The sequence below is a fragment of the Pagrus major genome, chromosome 23, assembly GCF_040436345.1.
Source record: "Pagrus major chromosome 23, Pma_NU_1.0".
Taxonomy (NCBI): domain Eukaryota; kingdom Metazoa; phylum Chordata; class Actinopteri; order Spariformes; family Sparidae; genus Pagrus; species Pagrus major.
Window position 1 is genome coordinate 12,337,591 of NC_133237.1, and position 19,342 is coordinate 12,356,932.

The window sequence follows — 19,342 nt, forward strand, 5'->3', positions numbered from 1 at the left end:
TCAATGCAAAACTCAGATGTCTTCGTCCTCTACTTATCTGACTGCAGACAGGATGACAGAGAACAGTGGACACACAGTTTAACATGATGGACTATAGGACAGGACTGCTGCTTTTAACTATCTGCTGGGCAGGTGAAGATCTACATAGGTCTTAATTTTAGATAACTTTTATTTGTGCTGCCAAGCCAATGACACGCATATTTTTTTTGTCTCAACAGGTGTTGATGGTCAGACTCTGACAGAATCTGAACCAGTGGTTAAAAGGCCTGGAGAATCTCACAGATTGACCTGTACAGCCTCTGGATTCACATTCAGTGACTACTGGATGAGCTGGATCAGACAGGCTCCTGGAAAAGGACTGGAGTGGATTGCCTATATACAATCTACGAGCACTTACTACTCTGAGTCAGTCAAAGGCCGGTTTACCATCTCCAGAGACAACAGCAGACAGCAGGTGTATCTGCAGATGAACAGTCTGAAGACTGAAGATTCTGCTGTTTATTATTGTGCTCGACAGCCACAGTGACTGAAGTTGTTTGAGCAGCTGTACAAAATCCTACAGTGCTCATCTTTACTGGACTGGGACAGTGTTGCGTTTTCTTTCCTTTTCTCTTTAGGGTTAGGGTTTTGTGGATAATTTTTTTATCAAAATCATTAAAAAATTAAGCAGAATGATGATTTACCAACTACAATAACCATTAAAAACACAAGAAAACAAAAGTTTTACAGTAACAATCACCCCCTCACAAACAGCAAAGAAAGCACAACAGTCTGGTTGCTGAAATCATTGTCCAGGCCTGATCAAAGAAACACAAAGTTGTCAAAACTCTGCATTTCACATTCACAGATTGAAAATATAAAAAAAACAATAAAACTTGTATATTCAGACAAGTTTCAAGTTTTTGTGTGTGTTTAAATGTAGTTCAGAGTGGGAGCGGTAAATATTTTGTTCATCTGAGTGGTGTAAATGTGAATGTTTGACTCCTCTTGTGTAAGAAGATTAGTGATTTAAGTATATATATATATATGTATATATATATATATATATATATATATATATATATATATATATATATATATATATATATATATATATATATATATATAATAAACACATTTTATTTCATGCTTTTTAAATAAATGTTCACAGCACAACTCCAAACTCCAACTGCTCTTAACAGGACAGTTGATGCTCCTTTTATATCCTGTCAGTGTCCTTCTCTATGCAAAGTGAACTTCAATACCAACCATGTTCTCTGTAGCTCTGCTGCTGCTGCTGGCTGCTGGATCCTGTGAGGAGCTTTCAGTGGATTCACACTAATAAACACATTAGAACTGAAAACTGAATAGTCAGATGAATGATGGAGATAATGTTGATTTGTGTTTCCACAGGTGTGAACAGTATTGATCTCATCCAGCCAGACTCAATGGTTGTGCAGCCTGGACAGTCTTTGACCATCACCTGTCAGGTCTCTGGTTATTCTTTGACTGATAACAGCTATGCAACAGGTTGGATCAGACAGTGTGAAGAAAAACCAATGGACTGGACTTTTGACCAGTGGGGAGGAAGTGGCAGCAGCTTTTATCAAAATAATGTTCTGAAGAAAAAGTTCAGTTACAGCAGAGACACTTCTGCTAGAACAGTGACTCTAACAGGACAGAATCTGCAGCCTGAGGACACAGCTGTTTATTACTGTGTACGTCGGCCCACAGTGATACAAACCACCAACAGACCTGCACAAATACTCAGAAACCATGTGACTCAAGCAAAAATGTTATATTGGATCATTGACACAAATAAATAAATAAATAAATAAAAACATAAAGAGATATTGTGTCTTGATATGATAATGTATTTCATAAAGAAGGACAAGCTGCTTCAATTAAAAAGTTAACTACTCATAAATGATGCAATTAAATGAAACTTTAACAGAGTGTCTGTACATGAGCCACTCCCTCCTCATGATATCCTGATGCAAATCTTCAGTCTGTGCAGTGTACTTCTGTCCTGCTGACTGCTCTTGTACTTTGTGCGGAGCATCAGAGGTCACATCTCCAGCCTCAGGATGATGAACACACTCACTCTTCTGCTGGTTGCTCTCTCTCTGCCCTGTGAGTTCTCCTACTTCCTGCTGTTTTATCTTTTATCACACAACATGGACTGATGGTCAGGCAGTGATAGCAGAAAACTTCCCAGATGACTTTCTCACTTTCTTCTGTGGTTCCTCTCTTCTTTCATCTCATCAGGTTGTACAGGTCAGAGTATGGAGTCCATTCCTTCCAGTTCAGTAGTGAAAAATCCTGGGGAGACTCTCAGTCTGTCCTGCAGGGGATCTGGCTTCACATTCAGCTGCTGCACTATGCACTGGATCAGACAACCTGCAGGAAAAGGACTGGAATGGATCGGGAGAGGTTTCTCCAGCTCCAGTAGTAACACGTATGCCAGCAGTGTGCAAGGACGTGCAGAAATCAGTAGAGATGATAGCAACAGCATGGTGTATCTGAGACTGTCCAACTTAAAGGCAGAGGACTCTGCTGTGTATTACTGTGCCAAACACACACACTGGTTAAAGGAAGCAGAGAAGCTTTACAAAAACTCCACAGAACATTTGTTCACAAAGACCTACAGGTGGCAGCAGAACATATGAAGTCAGATGACACTAACTAAGGAGAGTATGACAGTGACTCTAAACACTCAAACATACATACATGCACATTATGAAAACAACAGCTGATGTTGTGTTTTGTGACTTCCTGTTTCTCAGTGTTACATTTAACCTGTGTTTTTCTACAACACTGATGGTTTATAAAGTTCCCATTATTAATGTTTAACAGCAGGTGATGAGAATATATATATATATATATATATATATATATATATATATATATATATATATATATATATATATATATGTCTGTATGATATATGGGTCAGTGACATATACACCAGAAAAAAGTGTTTTTTCAAAAACTACAAATAACAGGCATAAAAATGATTGACTTTTGTTCCACTAACTCTCATCTGTATAGAAACATATGTTGTTTTTAGATTTTCAATTGGAATCAGAAGTTATGTGACAATTTGTTGCATTAGTGCCTAAAATCGTCATATGGTGTGACATGGAAATAATTGTATATAAAATGAAAATGGATTATACCTTTCTTAAGTTACTCACTTTATCAAAGTCCTTTATCATAACTAAACTGTGATCCATCATAGTTTTGTGAAAATTAATTAAATTTGTGTATTATTTTCTAAAGCATTGCTCAATGTGAGACCTGTGTCGTCAGTCTTTCAACGTTTTTTCTATTCATTGTGACAAACCTTGCTATAAAATTATAAAAATATTTGTGACTCTTGCTCATACTATTTCCTATGTATTCCATGAACATTTTCACGTTTTATCATCAATAAAGGTATGTTATCTTCACAATTTGGAATGTCACACCAAATGATATAGCGTCACACCATATGATCATGTCGCCATGTGTCAATGCAAACCATGTATGAACCTTCCTATTGGTGAGTACTGATCACTCATATGGCAGGAAATATTAATTAGGGTTGAGATGAGATGAGATTCTCTGCATTTCATAACTGCGTTCCTCTTAGTTGCACTGCCTACAGTGTTCTAGTCCAGTGATATTTTAGATATCATGTATTGCCAGGCTTCAAGAAATCTGCCCCAAGGCCTTTTGAATCAACAATGAAGGCACCCTCTAAAACCCTCCCTCAGACCTTCCTATTGGTCAGCGAATGGAAACAGACCGTTGTCGTTTACTTTTCTTTTCTTTGCCTCAGCAACTCCTCTCTCCTCGCAGGGTGTCATTATTTGCCTCAAGCTGACAAAAGAAAAGGGAATGTATGGTTTAAGACGAAGACAAAACATTGTTTAGACTTAAACAGCATTCTAAGGTTTCTGTGAAGGGGTCTGCTGAGTCTGTCTGATAAACTAGAAATCTGTATCACCGAATAAAACTAAACTAAACTAAACACAATCTATTGTGGATAATTACAGCTTTTATGTGATGATGGACCCAAACAAATGTTTGAAAGGACAAAACATACATTGGACTTTGTTATTTATTGTTATATCTGCAGGAAATTACAATTCGTATCATATGGTGTGACAATCTAATCATATGGCGTGACAGGCAGACAGGTCACACCATATGATAAAGAGTCACACCATAGTATGTTTTCTGCATTTAGCACAACCTTGAGTCTTGTAGCTACACATTAACATGCTGACAAGATGCTAGCTGTGACAAAGCAACATAGATTTACATGTAATCATGACAAAAAATATAAAATTTCTTTTGCATTTCTATGAAAAATGTGTCACACCAAAAGACATCCGGAAGTGGGACTTTTGTCAGAGTGCCAACAAAATCTGATTTATTGAAAATATAAAAATGATAACTCACCTCAGGTATTGATAGTACTGAACAACCTTGCTGAAGAAGGACCTCTCATTCCCAAGGATGTCAAAACAGTTGCCCGTTGAATTATCCCAAAATGGTGTCACACCATGTGATTGTGATTTGTGGGACAAAATCTTTTTGATCAGAACTGACTCAAAACATTATGCTTGGACTTTGAAAAGAGTAGGCTCACAAATAGACATCTGTCTTATTTTTCTGTATTGTTTTGAGAATTTTTGCATTTATTTTTCTTAGCTTTATTCAAGTTCTTACTTTGAGGAACGAGTGTCGGACAGTCACACGACATGAGTTTTGTTGTGTTTGGTTGAAAATTCTGAAAAAATGAATGATGAACTGTTTAAATGTTGAGTATGTTCACATAAAGCATAATCTTCTGCACAATATTGAGAGGGTTTTTGACAAAAATATTTTATATTTATACATGTTTGACACTGAAGACAGCAAAATTGCCATGTCACGTCACACACCCATATCCAGTATATGGATGGACCACCAAATAAATACATCTTACTGGTGTGTGAATAAACATCACTGTTAAATAACTTAGAGACATCTTTATTATTAAAAAAATCACAATAAAAATCTTAAAATGTATAAAATAATATGATGATGTCATTCTTCTTTTTCCAGAGGTGTGTGAGATGTGGTGTGTTTCTCTGTGAGGAGGAGGAGTCGATGCAAAACTCTGATCTCTTCATCTCTACATATGTGTTGCAGAGTGAAGGACAGAGACTGAATCACTGACATACACACTGTAGACTGGACAGAGACAACTGGCTTTTACAATGATCAGACCTGATTATTTGGTTGTTTTTCTCATCCTGTCTATTAACTGGGCAGGTAAGAACAACGATTGTTTTTCTGACAAACCTCCTGCTACAAAGACAACATGGCTGCATTACAGTAACTAATGAGCTGTTTAACTGTCTGTAGGTACTGAGGGTCAAACACTGACTGAGTCTGAACCAGCAGTTAAAAGGCCTGGAGGATCCCACAGACTGACCTGCACATATTCAGGGTTCAGTAGCAATTATTGGAACGCTTGGATCAGACAGGCTGCTGGAAAAGGACTGGAATGGGTTGCTACTATCAGTGATAGCAGTGGTAGCATCTACTACTCTGAGTCAGTCAAAGGCCGGTTTACCATCTCCAGAGACAACAGCAGACAGCAGGTGTATCTGCAGATGAACAGTCTGAAGACTGAAGATTCTGCTGTTTATTATTGTGCTCGAGAGCCACAGTGACTGGAGTTGCTTGAGCAGCTGTGCAAAAACCTACAGTGCTCATCTTTACTGGACTGATAGACCCTTAAAAAAGAATTACATTTGTATTTACATCTTTTTAATTTTTAAGAGAATCATCTAAACTGGCCTGATGAAGATCACCATTAACCAATAACAAAAACTATTCAATACATAAATAATTTAAAAAGTCTAACTGTGAACATGACAATCATCTTACATCATTACTGTCCTCACTTCAATCAGTCAAAGAAAATTATATATAATACAAGTACATAACACATATGTATAATACATGCAGCTAAATTGAAATCTTTGTGAGAAACCTATGATGTTTAATTACAAACACAAATATTACTAGAAAAGGACATTATTCATTCCATAGTTGAACTTTTTGGAATGTTTGTGACTTCAAACATCCACAATATGAAAACTGAACCTTTGAAAATTCAGGCCTTAAACCAGCTGCAGCAGACTGAAGTATTAAATTATATCATCTTGCTCACGTCACCTTTGTTTGCAATTAATATATAAAAACAAAAGCAAACATATGAATTAATACATTAATAAATCTTACAATTATAATAAAATGTGTTTTTCATGATCCTAAAATTCCAGATTAAACTTTTTTGCATTTTACATTTTAATATTAGTCAAAGAACTGAAGCCATTGTGTAACTTATTTGACTCAAGTTTATAACAGCCAATCTGCTGGATGCTTTGACAAAAACATAATGAAATAGAAAAATCTAATTTTCTAATTTAACTTTCAAAGCAGAATGTGATGTAGGAGGAGCTTCATGTAAACAAGCTCTCACAGTGATCCAGTTTACATCATATTTAAAGAGGACTCATGGATTTGAAAACAGAAGCACACTTTGAACATGGCTTACAGAAAGCTGACACTCCTGGCTGTTGCTCTGTTTGTTTCGACTGGGGCTGAAGGTTGGACCATAACAGAGTCTGAACCAGCAGTTAAAGGACCTGGAGAGTCTCACAGACTCACCTGCACAACATCTGGATTTAACTTTGGAGGCTCAGTCTGGAACTGGATCAGACAGGCTCCTGGAAAAGGACTGGAGTGGATCGCGCTTGTACACACATCTAGTACTCCTATCTTTTACTCCCAGTCAGTCAAGGGTAGATTTACCATCTCCAGAGATGACTCCAGCAGTAAAGTCTATCTACAGATGAACAGTCTGAAGACGGAGGACACAGCAGTGTATTACTGTGCCAGAGAGACACAGTGAGAGACAATAACAGGAGTCATACAAAAACTACTTCCTCTTCCAATTGAGTTGTGCTGCACAAAGTCACAGAGAGTTAGAGTAGAGACTTTATAAATAACAAAAAGTCTGTTTTGCCTGTTTTTCCTTGGAAGTAATGTTTAGAGGAGATGTAAAAAAGTCCATGGGAGAAACTTCTGATCATAAAATCTTGTTTAATTTGTGCAATGACATTGTAACTTACTGTCACTTACACTTGGCATACTTATACAGTATAAGCAGACCCTGGGTGCCTGGAGGTACAGACACCTTGGAGAATGAGCCTTGGAGAATCTAGATAATAATAATAATCAGTTAAGACATGACATTGCTGAAGTGTTACACACGCATTTTCAGGTGCCCTCCTGTCAGACGACTTTTTTTTTTCCTGATGTATGGCATACTGTATAAAGCTGATCTGTTGACAGATCTGTGTTTGGAGTACAGATTTTCAATCAATTTGCATAAGTACCATTATTGCATCTGTTTCATGTTGACTTTTATACCTCATTTCTGATTTGTAAGTACAAAATAGCCTTTATGTTGGAGCCCAACAGTTCTAAGACTCACAAGCAAGACAGTTTTCTACAAAAAAAAACCTAAAAAGCTAAAAGAAATAAGTACCAATTTTACTGCTAAAACTTTTAACTGCCCTGTTGACTCAAAGTTCCAATATAGAGCTGACAGACCAGCACAGATGTAGAGATACTCTGTTAAAAGTAAAAACCATGCATCCAGAATTTTACTTGAGAAAAAGTATTTAACACGTTTTAACATTAAAACTGAGTAAAAGTACTCTTACTCTACTCTCTTGCATTTAAAAAGACCCTCATGCTTATCTCAAAGAAAAGTAACACATAATGTTTCCTCCACAGGATTCAGGTGTGTCTCTTACCTTTGAGCTTTGAATTTACATCAGAAAGGAGGGGTATTAAATAATCGATTTGGTGCCTGGTGCATATGATCATGTGTTCTCATCTGCTGCGGCTCACAAGGGGTAGTAAAACTCTGAAAGTTGTCAAATTAAATTAAATCTGTACTGTCATAGCTTTGATTATTATTATTTGATAGTTGTGATAGCAGGATTAAGATTTTCAGCATTTATATAAGAAAAGTGGTTTGTTAATTTAGTTTCTTGTCATATTGGAAATTCATTGTATATCTCTGGAAATCATCACACAAATACAACAAAACATTATTCTACATAAAGAAAGTCAAAAACAAATAGCAAAAGTGTTCATAGCAGGAGTATCTCATGTACAAGTATATTCATTATTCAGTTTCAGCACACATCAGGAACAAAATTCCTAAATCTAAGTGGTTGAAACATTTAAAATAGTACTAGTTCTTTCTGTCTTTCTTTCTTTCTTTCTTTCTTTCTTTCTTTCTTTCTTTCTTTCTTTCTTTCTTTTCTCTGGTTTGCAAACCTCAGGAGTCATTCATCAAATCCATTCAAACTTGAAAGAAAGTTTAAATAAATAGGGATCTCCACTCTGTGCAGCTGCAGGGGAGGTGCTGAGGGCTCAACTCAAGTCACTGAGAAACACACACACAGCAGACAACTGAAACAATGCATGCTTTCTTTCACAGAAGAGAAATTACAAGTCCCTGTTCATGCAACGTTACGGCATCTATATTTATCTGACTGCAGAGAAGATGTGGACACAGGTTATTATGAAGGAACATGTTGATGTGATCCTAACAAGCGAGTTTGTTGAATCAGAAAATAGTTACAGTCCCCCCTTTGTAACGCTAGAGGGCAGACAAGGACTGACTGTGTTTTTAATGCTGATCACTTGGCCTTACATGGAACACATGGCAGGAAGTAAACCACCAACACAATTACAATTAATGATTTCATCATTCTGTGAGTCTCTGTGATGGTTTCCTCACCCTGTTGACACACTGATACTACTCCATTATCAAATTTGCACTTCACTTATGATGACTAAATGCCTAAACCTGTTATCAGCAGCTGTGTGCTGGGATTCAGGCACAAAATGTTATATCCCTATGTTCCATTTATTACGTATCTTGTCCAATCAGTGCTGAAACTTTAATTAAAAACACATGTAATAAGCAAAAATAAGGCAAAACACTAATGTAATTAATATCTTAAATAAGTTAACAATAATATTCTCCGAATAAGATGACTCCCTTCAGTCAATAAACATCAGTTTTTTTCAGCATTGTTAGGAGGAGTCAATGCAAATTTTGGACTCTTCAATCTTTATTTATCTCGCTGCAAACTGAAGACAAACCAAACCACCAGCTAAACATGCAACGTGTTTTCACTATGTCTCTAACTACATTTCTGATACTATCACTGGCTTCTGGTGAATACAAGCTTCTGAACTCTTTACTTTCTATGTCAAGGTTTCTGTTTGGCTCCATTCTGATCAAACTGCTTTTCTCTCCAGGTGTTTGCACTCAGACTCTGACCGAGTCTGAACCAGTGGTGAAGCGGCATGGAGAATCCCACAGGCTGACCTGTACATATGCAGGAATATCAGATAGTGATGCTCATATCAGCTGGATCAGACAAGCTGAAGGAAAAGGACTGGAGTGGGTTTCCTACATTTCTGCTCCGAGTGGAAGCACTAAAAGTTATTCCACATCGGTCCAGAATCGCTTCACCATTTCCAGAGACAACAGCAGACAGCAGGTGTATCTGCAGATGAACAGTCTGACGGCTGAAGACTCTGCTATTTATTATTGTGCTCGACAGCCACAGTGACACAGGAAGCCTCAGAGCCGTACACAAACCACTGCAGATGTCACTGTGACAGTCACTGATAGAAAGTGCTGCACATACAAATTGTTTCTAAATCAACTCCTAATTCAGAATAGTTGATGTGTCTGCCCACACCACGCTCCTGTCACATTATTGCTAAACTGAAACAAAGAGTGGAGTCTACACATCATCAGGTTGATCTTTTCTTATGAAGCTGAGCAGCACTTAACTTACTGTGTATCAACAAGGCAGCAGTATCTTAGTCTTTCTTACCCCTTATATATAGGCTAATTGCTGCCAAAAGGATCACATAAACAACCCAGTCACCAGAATAAATGTTGGCAATTTATGTTTCTTCACAACACAGATATGTTGCAACTTTACTTTCTTCACGATTTGTTCTCAATTAAATGTTGTGACAATTTTGTGCTTATGGTCTGAGTAGGTTTAGGCACAAAAACCACCACATAAAAAAATGTTTTGGTTCACCTGGTGCTTTGGCCACTAACCCGTCTAGAAAATGTCCTGACGTTTCGTCAAAAATATCCAGCTGTGTCACGCTTACAATTTTTGAAATGCTGTCTCAAACGGCGGTCTCTGGCTCGGCGGCTTGGCAGCTGCCACTGCTGTCCCCTCCACCTCCCAACATGAAAGTTAGCTCATACACATGTACAGTAATTTGTATGTGATATGACATGTATTGTGTAATTGTTTAGAATATGATACATGTGACATGTGTCAGCGCTTTGATGGAATATAAAATGTCAACATTGTATTTTGGCTACAGGGCTGAAATAAAAAAAAACTCTAAATTTAAACATTCATCGTTCCTTTGATGTTTCAATAATTTTGTTCATTCAGCAAATTTTTTAAATAAATTCTTGTCATTTTAATATGAATGTTGACACGTTTTAAAACTCCTAGTATTTCTTCAATGTTTTAAATATTTACATTGAAAATACTGTTGTTGTTGTTGTTTTTGCTTTATTATTGGTTTGTTTTGAACAATATAGCCTTTCAAAACCAATATAGCAGAATATTATGTTACAGTTTTATCCAACATGTTCTGAATAGAGGATGGTAATCATCACCATTATTTGTGGGTCACCAACCCACAAATAATGGATAATGCACCAATAAATTAGAAAATAAAAAGTTTAAATTAAAAGTAAAAAATTAGGGGTCAGTTTTAATTTCAGTTCTTCAGATTAGCACAGTTCATCTAAAGTAATGGTATTCATGAAATGATCGATTAAAAAAAAACAACAAAAAAAATAAAACAAAACAATGATAAACTGAGTTAAATAAAGTGCAAAATTTAAATTCAGTAACTATTTTTGTTGAGTGGAATTTAAGTTTTGTTTTACTCATATCCTCCCTGACACTGCAGGTCCCCTGAGTCTCAGTGAAGCCACCAGTATCTAGTTTTTGTATGAGGGTTCATCACTGTGATGGGCTGGGGCCACTGTGATATAGAGCCATACAAAAACCTAAAAGCACTAATCTTACACTCTCTCATTCTTGTGATGGAAAAAAGGCAGGACAAAATATTTCTGATTGGATTATGAGGTAACTACCATCTTTATTATCTTCAATAAGTAGATCAGTGGTCAAAAGTTAGTTAATAAGCAGTTTAAAGTCCATGTTAGCGCAGAGATGTAAAGTCTATCCACCAGTAAATCTTTACTTTAATAACTGATTGAGAATCAACACACAACACATGTTCATATGATGACACCACAGTATAATACTGACCAGGATTTTCTGTGTTTTTCAAACACTTAATGAGGTTTTAACCCATTTTTCTGGTACTTGAGGTTTTTGTTCAAGCAGTGAGTGAAGAAGCAGCACTGTGATTCTTTCGACTACTGGGGTAAAGGGACTCAAGTCGAAGTATCTTCAGGTAAGTCACTTTTAAACATAATTTAGTGACCTTTTTTATTTTATTTTTAAGATACAAATATTGGTGGTAAAGAAATGTTGAAATTTCTTATATAGGTTCATATTGATGTTGGAAAAACTAGAAAACTGAGCAGCCAGATGTGTTTTAGCACAGCTGTTTCTTAGAAAGCGTTGAAAAAGTTATTTATTGCCATTGTCACTCGATGCAGGATGTGGTTTGAGTTGAACTTAACATGGACAATTCTGATGAGTTTTTATAATTCAGATTATTATTCTAGACATTTTTTCTGCAGTGTAATTTTACTGTGTACAATACCATACCAGCATTTTCTTAAAGAAATAAAAAGTAGCATGAATTTGACATACTTAAGATATGTTTCTGTGTTTAAATACAGGATCAGTATGTGATTCAATAAACAAGTACCTATCAAAAGTGATAAAATTTAATACTTTTTTGTGTGTGATTGAAATAGCACAGGGACAACTAACTTTTAAAATGCACAGTAGGTTCAGCTGTTAATCATCTATACAAAAAAACAAAAATGCTAAAAAATATTGGTTTATTTAACACCTATGAAAGAAAATTTCGTGTGCAAACTGACTACCATATTTGCCGGTGTTCTAACTTGTTGATGATTTCTGTGATCCATTATATTCACATGATTATTTAATCGTTTATTCCTTCATGACAGTATTAATATACCGTATAGATATTTAAAGATAAACCGAGCTTTGTTCCTGCAAAATGGTACAGAATGATTTAGGTTTAAGTTCAAGATTTGCTCAAATCCTCTGAATATGTCCAGTTTTAAATGAATGAATAAGACAATATACAGTAAAGAAAACAAAAGTTGAAATAATGTTAAAAAGTGAGAAAAATCTTAATTATCATGAGCTGAGTTTTAAACATTTATTGAAGTAGTTCACAGTATCATGATTAAATGCAATATATTGTAATTATTTGTAAGATCATTTATTTAATATTGGAAAAACTCAGGGCCTCCATTTTTTGAAGATTCAACCAATCATTAGCTTTTAAATTAGTGATTCATTGCCCGTGTTATTTATGTGAAATTGTATTTATATGATTTTTAAATTGAAAAATCCACTCTGTTTCATTTGGTTCAGTGCGACCCGACTGGAGATAAAATCATTGTTGGTTTTCTTGCATATAACTTCTAACTTCTATCCAAAGAGAACTTAGTGGACGGTCACTAACTTTGACTATTACCTACTATTACTATTACTATTACTATTATTATTACTAAGTAGTATAGTAAAGTATTAAGTAAGGATTATAAAGATGCCTAAAAAAATGCCTATGCTGCTGGGAAACAATAATTTCGGCCGTAGCATCTTATTATTATTATTATTATTATTATTATTATGAACAATGATAATGGTACTGTTTATGTTTTTGTATATTATTGTATAGTGGCGATCTTTGCAACAAAGGAGCATGATATTCTCTCTGTCAATGATGGTAACTGGTACACGACAAGCTATCGGTTAGCTGCATGTGTTATTTACCTATATGGGTATGTTTCCTCTTTCACAGAACAACCTGCCGCCCCGAGTCTGTTTCCTTTGGTTCAATGCCAAGCTGAGTCTGATACTACAATCACTGTTGGTTGTCTTGCACTTGACTTCTTCCCAAGCCATCTTGAGTTCAAGTGGGCCGGTACCAATGGGAACAGCTTGACTTCTGAACAATACCCTTCAGTTAAGAAAAACAACAAATACACAAAAGTCAGTGTGATGAAATTGTCAAAGTCTGACTGGGATGCGAAGCAATCTTTTAATTGTTCTGCGGGCTCCAAGATTGTGACACTGAAAAAAAGTATGTGATTTTTAACTTAACAACATTCATCACCTTGTTTATTTTGATTTGATTTTTAAATGTTCAGTTATAATTTTTTCTCTTTTTTCTCGTTTTTTTCTCATACTTACACTCATCTGTCTGGTATTTTGTATTCTTAGCCTCCCCTCCGAAGGTAACTTTGCTATCAGTGCCAAGAGAAGATACTCAAGCCCTAGTGTGCACATTTGAGTATACTTTCCCAAAAGAATTGACAGTCAAATGGAAAAGGAATGCAAACGATGTCTCTGGCAGCACTGATTGGAAGCCCGAATCAATTGAAAACGTGTATTCAGCTGTCAGTATCCTGAACGTCAAGAACACGGACTGGGACACTAGGGATGTTTACACATGTGAGGTGACGCACGGAGGAAGACAATATAAAAAGAAGGCCTCTAAAGGTACAGACCCACTACATTGTCATTGTATAATACTGTTGTTCTGTAACTCAATAGTGACATAATAGTACACAAATGTTAAGAAACATGTTGCTCTCTTTTATGTAGCTCCCATCACAGTGACACTGAACCAACCGAGTCCCAAAGAGATTTTCAACAACAACGAGGTGAAGTTGGAGTGTATCATTACTGGAAAAGACCGGAGCATTGTCGATGGTACTAAAATCACGTGGCAAATTGATGGACAAAATGTGATTGACAGATTGACAGAAACAAAGTCCAGCAACGGCCATTTTAGCAAAACCAGTACGATGACTCGCAATTACACTGAGTGGCAGGTGGTCACCAAAGTGCGCTGTTCTGCCGAAGGAAACGATATGACTCCAGTTGTTCAAGATCTGACTGTCCACAAAGGAGGTATGTCACTGAGTCACACGTCATAACTTATGTCTAGTGAACATCAAGCCTATATATCAACCACTTTGTTAAACTGAGTATCTCTTTCAGATGGAGGGACGCCAAAAGTAACAGTGCATGTCCTCCCAGAGGAGGACATCCAAAAAGCTGCCAGTGAGGTCACTCTGGTGTGTCTGGTCTCCAGTCATGGGCTGCAGGATCACTACATCGCCTGGTCAGAACAAAATGGACAAGGGATCAAAGAGTACACTGATGGCATCAACTCCCCGCCACAGAAGACCAAAAATGGCTACTCAGTCACAAGTGTTTACACCATCACCAAGGCAAAGTGGAATGCACATCACAAGATCGGGTGCTATGTCTGGTCTGCTGGCAGCAACACCTCCATGATGCCGCAAGAAGTGTCGAAGGCCCAGGGTAACTCGCTTGAATGTTGAATAGCAGATTCAGCTTTACATGTTGTATTTTGTGCCAGCGTGTTCTATCCCTGTGTGTCGTTGCTGCCATGGAAACATGTGCGCTCTGTTATGTCACCAGTCTCTGTGATTGTAAAAATATGAGTCAACATGTCAATTTAGTTTTCCTTCTGTTTTAATGTCATCGTATTGTGTTTTAATCTGTCTGTGTCACAATGTCTGACAGCTAGAGATGTGTGCTGACTGTTTCAAATAAATGTTGCATGGAGACACTTGTGTTACATGTTCATGAATGACTTTGGGCTGAAAGGCACACACTCACTGTAGTATACTGTAATGTGCCACTGTTAACTAGAGAAACATTTAAACATGACATGTGATCAAATAGTGATGCTGATGATTCAAGTTTGAGCGCTATTCAAGAGAGACAAAGGCATCTTATCTTAATAAAAACATGCTGTTAACACACACACACACACACACACACATACACACATCTCATCTAACCACCTATACCTTCCTCTTCTTAGAGTTTGATCCAGAGTCAATGAGTTTTTCTCTGAGCTGCACAGACGGTGCCAGTGAAGAGGATGAGTACAGCAGTCTGTGGTCCACAGCCTCCTCCTTCATATTTCTCTTCATATCTTCTGCCTTCTATAGCGTGGTACTGAGCCTGGTCAAGGTAAACATGCAGGACTGTTCTGCATTTCAGTTATACTAACTAAAGACTATATAGGATATAATAAGAATGTATACATCCACTGAAAATAACCAAACAATTTGAAACACACACACAATAAAATCAAAACTGCCCAGAGTTAAAGATTTTCTGTCTGTCGTTATGATGGACTGTCAGCTTTGTCCAGTTTGTGAAATGTACATGATCTTGAAAAGGGAGACCCCTGTAGTTCCAAGAAATGCATCCATTCAACTTAATAAAATTAGAAACAACAGAGACAATAATAATGATAATAAAAAGGGTAAATTTCTCCATCTGGCTACAATACCATTTTACACAGTAAAGTGGTGTGACATGTAGCATTTGCAGTTTATTAGTACAGTCAGCTAGCACATGTTCGACTGATAAACCCTTTAAATTTGAAGAGCATCTATAGAAAATGTGCTGGTTTGTGTCTTTTAAACATTCCATGGCACATACATAAAAATGAGTAGCCATAACAATTTAACGAATTAAACACATTACACATACCATCTTTCAGTAATAAACCACACAAAGTAAGAGTCAAGTTGTATGAGGATAAAGCTTTGTATGCAAGTTCTAAAAAACAAAATTAACCAGTGATACGGCCCAACAGCTTAGTCAGCTGCACCACTTTTAAAGACACAGGTGTCAGTTCTCCAGCTGGCTGAAACTCCAGATTGAAGTGATAAATCAAACCTTAACAGTGTTAAACGATCTGTATTTGACAAGTAAACATAATATTTATTTTTAATTGTTTGATTTTTTTTTTTTTTTCCAGATGAAGAGACAGTGAAGGACAAGATGGATGCAGCACAAGAGACGACTACAGGTCTTCATTTGTTTGTTTTTTTGTATATTTTTTATAGTTTAAAAAACATTTAAGTTCAAGCATTTCAGAGATTTAATTTTAATTGATAATATACTGTTCATCTGCTAAATCAGAGGGTCATCATGAATTGTGATTAAAGTAACTGGAGATGGTTTTGGCTGTAAAATTTAAAAAGCATCTGCAGTTTAAAAATTGTTTGTATAAATAAATGTGTGTACTGTTGGTACATTATGATTACAGAAATTACCTGATTACTTTTATTTACCACAGTAAGGGTAATTAAAGTGTGTTAGTGAAGTGTATCATCACTTTTTAATAATATGTAAAAAATAAAAAAAAATGTAACTAGTAAAAATACATACAGTATATTCTGTGTGTGGCATTGCATTGTGTAATTTGACTAGAAATCTTTGCTTTGTTGACTTTAATAATTAACTCAATAGATATTTTACAGCCACATAAAAAAATTAAGTGAGTATTAAACATGGTTGATAGTGTGCATGTGATAAATATCAAAAGCTTTTGAGGATTTTGTAGTCACAGCAGGGGGATCTAAGAAGATCTAAAATAACACCACATCAAGTCAACAGACTGTAAACTTCTGTTATCAGTTAAGCTCTGAGGGTTTTCAGTTTCCTGACATTTCTAAACATATCATCTTTAGAGAGCCACTTCTCTGTCTCTCAGCACCTCTGGGACTGCACCTGTAGCAGTGAAACTTTCTGGAAACCGTCAGAGCTACAAATAAACTTCCCTCGAAGCACGAGACTCATCTTTCACAGCGTATATTTGCATCTCAGTGTGAATTCAGGCATGAAGTGGCTGAAATGCACACAGCAGATGCACATCTTCACACGCATTGTAAGCAATTTTACAAATGTGACACACATGATGTTGCAGGATGACTGTCAAATACACAGAATTTATAAGCTCATCAAACAATATTGCAGGAAATGCAGGAAGGTACAGAAATACCAGATAAAGTGCATGTTTATTTGTGTATTACTGTAGGTTGCTTTGTTTGTTTTGCTGTATTGTACAGTTATCTAGAATATCAGCACACAGTTTCAGCTGCTTGGGCTAATATGTGGCATACTTCTTCTAACAAATGCATTTACTTATTCATTCTTTTCTAGTTATTTAATTGTTTATTTGCGAGTTCTTTTACTGCAATTTCATCATTAAGAAAAATAATTCAACCTGCATTCTCTATCCTTCAAACCCTCCACAGACATATGTCCTTATAAACAATTTCACTTCATGAAATGTTTTATAATGTCAGCTGGTTCATGTGCTACATGGACATTTTGGTTTATGGTTCACATGCCAGCTGGTTGATAGAAGCATGAAAAGTGAGTCCAGACTGCCATCTAGTGGCAAAGACATCGTGTCTGAGAGGCTCTTATTGCTGGCATGTGACTTTTCTGTATTATTATCTTATTATAATGCTGTCAATTTGATCATTGTTTGCAACAGAGTGCTTTTTCTATGTGGCTGGCATGATGCTGTTCCACTGGATTTACAATTAAACGTGCCCCCTGCACACTAATTTAAAAAATGTAACATTTATTCAGTACATTTTAACTCACTTCTACTGATGAGTAGACAAAAGCCTTAGGTCCACTGTGGTTGTGTTTTCAGATATTTTCACAAATGTGCAGTGGAAACATTTAGGGGTAAAATGATTAATTGTCCTATTTCCAACAATAATACAAGTCAGTTAAATCCTGTAAATTCTCAATATATCAATAATAAGTGGATGTTTTTGCCAAAATACTTTAAAATAACCTCACAGAACCAGATTTATGCAGGTCTGTATTAAAATACTTTGACCTTATTTGCATTTACAGCCTATTTAAGCTTAATATTTGATGCACATTAAGGCAGCAGGTGGTAAGCTACTAAATCACTGGTCTTCTTTGGGTGCATCCTACCAGTGAAGATGAACTATCAAGTTGAAAAGCATGCTTGTGCTGCCATCTTCTGGCTTCTATGTGCACCGCCCCCAATCTGCACTGTTAATATTATCTGACGCTTCATGACCGCGAGATGTGGTCACAAATGCAAAACACTTGAAGCTTTCTTCCTATAGAGGTCAGTGCAACAATGCTTTTCTTTCATGCAACATTAAGTATGACGTTGATCTTTAAAAATGTTTTATTTCAAGGGTAGGATTTGTTTGAGGTCACCAGGTTTAGAGGGTGAATACAAATGACAGTGTTGCTGAAATACAAACACACTAGATAATTAACTAGATAATAAAACATTTATTAAGTCTTTGATTCATACATTATTGGGGAAAATCAAATAATACAAATAGTGACAATAAAAGCACAAGCCAAACACTGAGACCAGAAGACGTGGACGCAGACGACACTGTCTCCCTATCCCGAGGTTAGCTGCAGCCAAATGCATCCTTGTTGGTGTCCTTTCAAGTCCAGTTGAATTTTAATGACAACAAAACCACCATCTCTGCTTGCTCTCTGGTCTTATAAAAGGTTATTGTTAAAGGTGCACTGTGTAGTTGTGGGGAAGACATTTTAATCAGAACTGAAAGATCTTCCTTTAACAAACTAAATAAACAAACTCTTAATTTCATTGGCTGAATAAACTGAATAAACAGAAAACACAATTTCATACTGTTTTATTTTGTTTACATTTGGCGGACCCTGCCACCTTTCTAGCTTCAAACAGTGTTCATGGAACCTTATTTTCCTCAGAGAACAGCTTGTTTATTCAGTGATGGAAAAAATAAATATGTCTAAGTTGTTATTATTACCTCATTAATATTGTAACTATTAAAAATCTGAGTTTTTATTTTCTTCTACAAAACTACATAGTGCCCCTTTAAGGTACTGTGATCAAAATTAGTGTTCACCTTTACAGTATAAGTGGCTTCATTAGAGGGTTTAATAAGATCAATTCATGTTATACTAGAAAAACAAAACAAAGTGTACAGAGAATTGCATTCTTAAATGTACTTTATTTATTTATTTGTAAAACAATCTCTCCTTTATCTAAATCTATTCAATAAATAAAACGTGCCTCATGCCGGTGTGGTAAGGTTTTGGTAACTGCTTGTGTCACTGTGGTGACTATAGTAGTAGCTGGGGTTACAGCACTGTGTTACACA

At 36.2% G+C, this 19,342-nt stretch overlaps 1 protein-coding gene and 1 gene segment (V, D, J or C); both read left to right on the forward strand.

Moving 5' to 3' along the window:
- The window catches only part of LOC141018962 (immunoglobulin mu heavy chain-like), an 80,920-nt gene that overhangs the window by 36,181 nt on the left and 25,397 nt on the right, over positions 1 to 19,342 (forward strand).
- On the forward strand, positions 84 to 16,284 carry LOC141019163 (immunoglobulin heavy constant mu). Its single transcript, XM_073494004.1, has 11 exons — positions 84 to 132; positions 219 to 522; positions 2,248 to 2,427; positions 9,329 to 9,444; positions 11,524 to 11,589; positions 13,147 to 13,428; positions 13,569 to 13,847; positions 13,953 to 14,261; positions 14,352 to 14,678; positions 15,208 to 15,359; positions 16,159 to 16,284. The coding sequence occupies exons 1-11, from the start codon at positions 84 to 86 to the stop codon at positions 16,171 to 16,173; spliced, it is 2,079 nt and encodes a 692-aa protein (XP_073350105.1). The 3' UTR covers positions 16,174 to 16,284.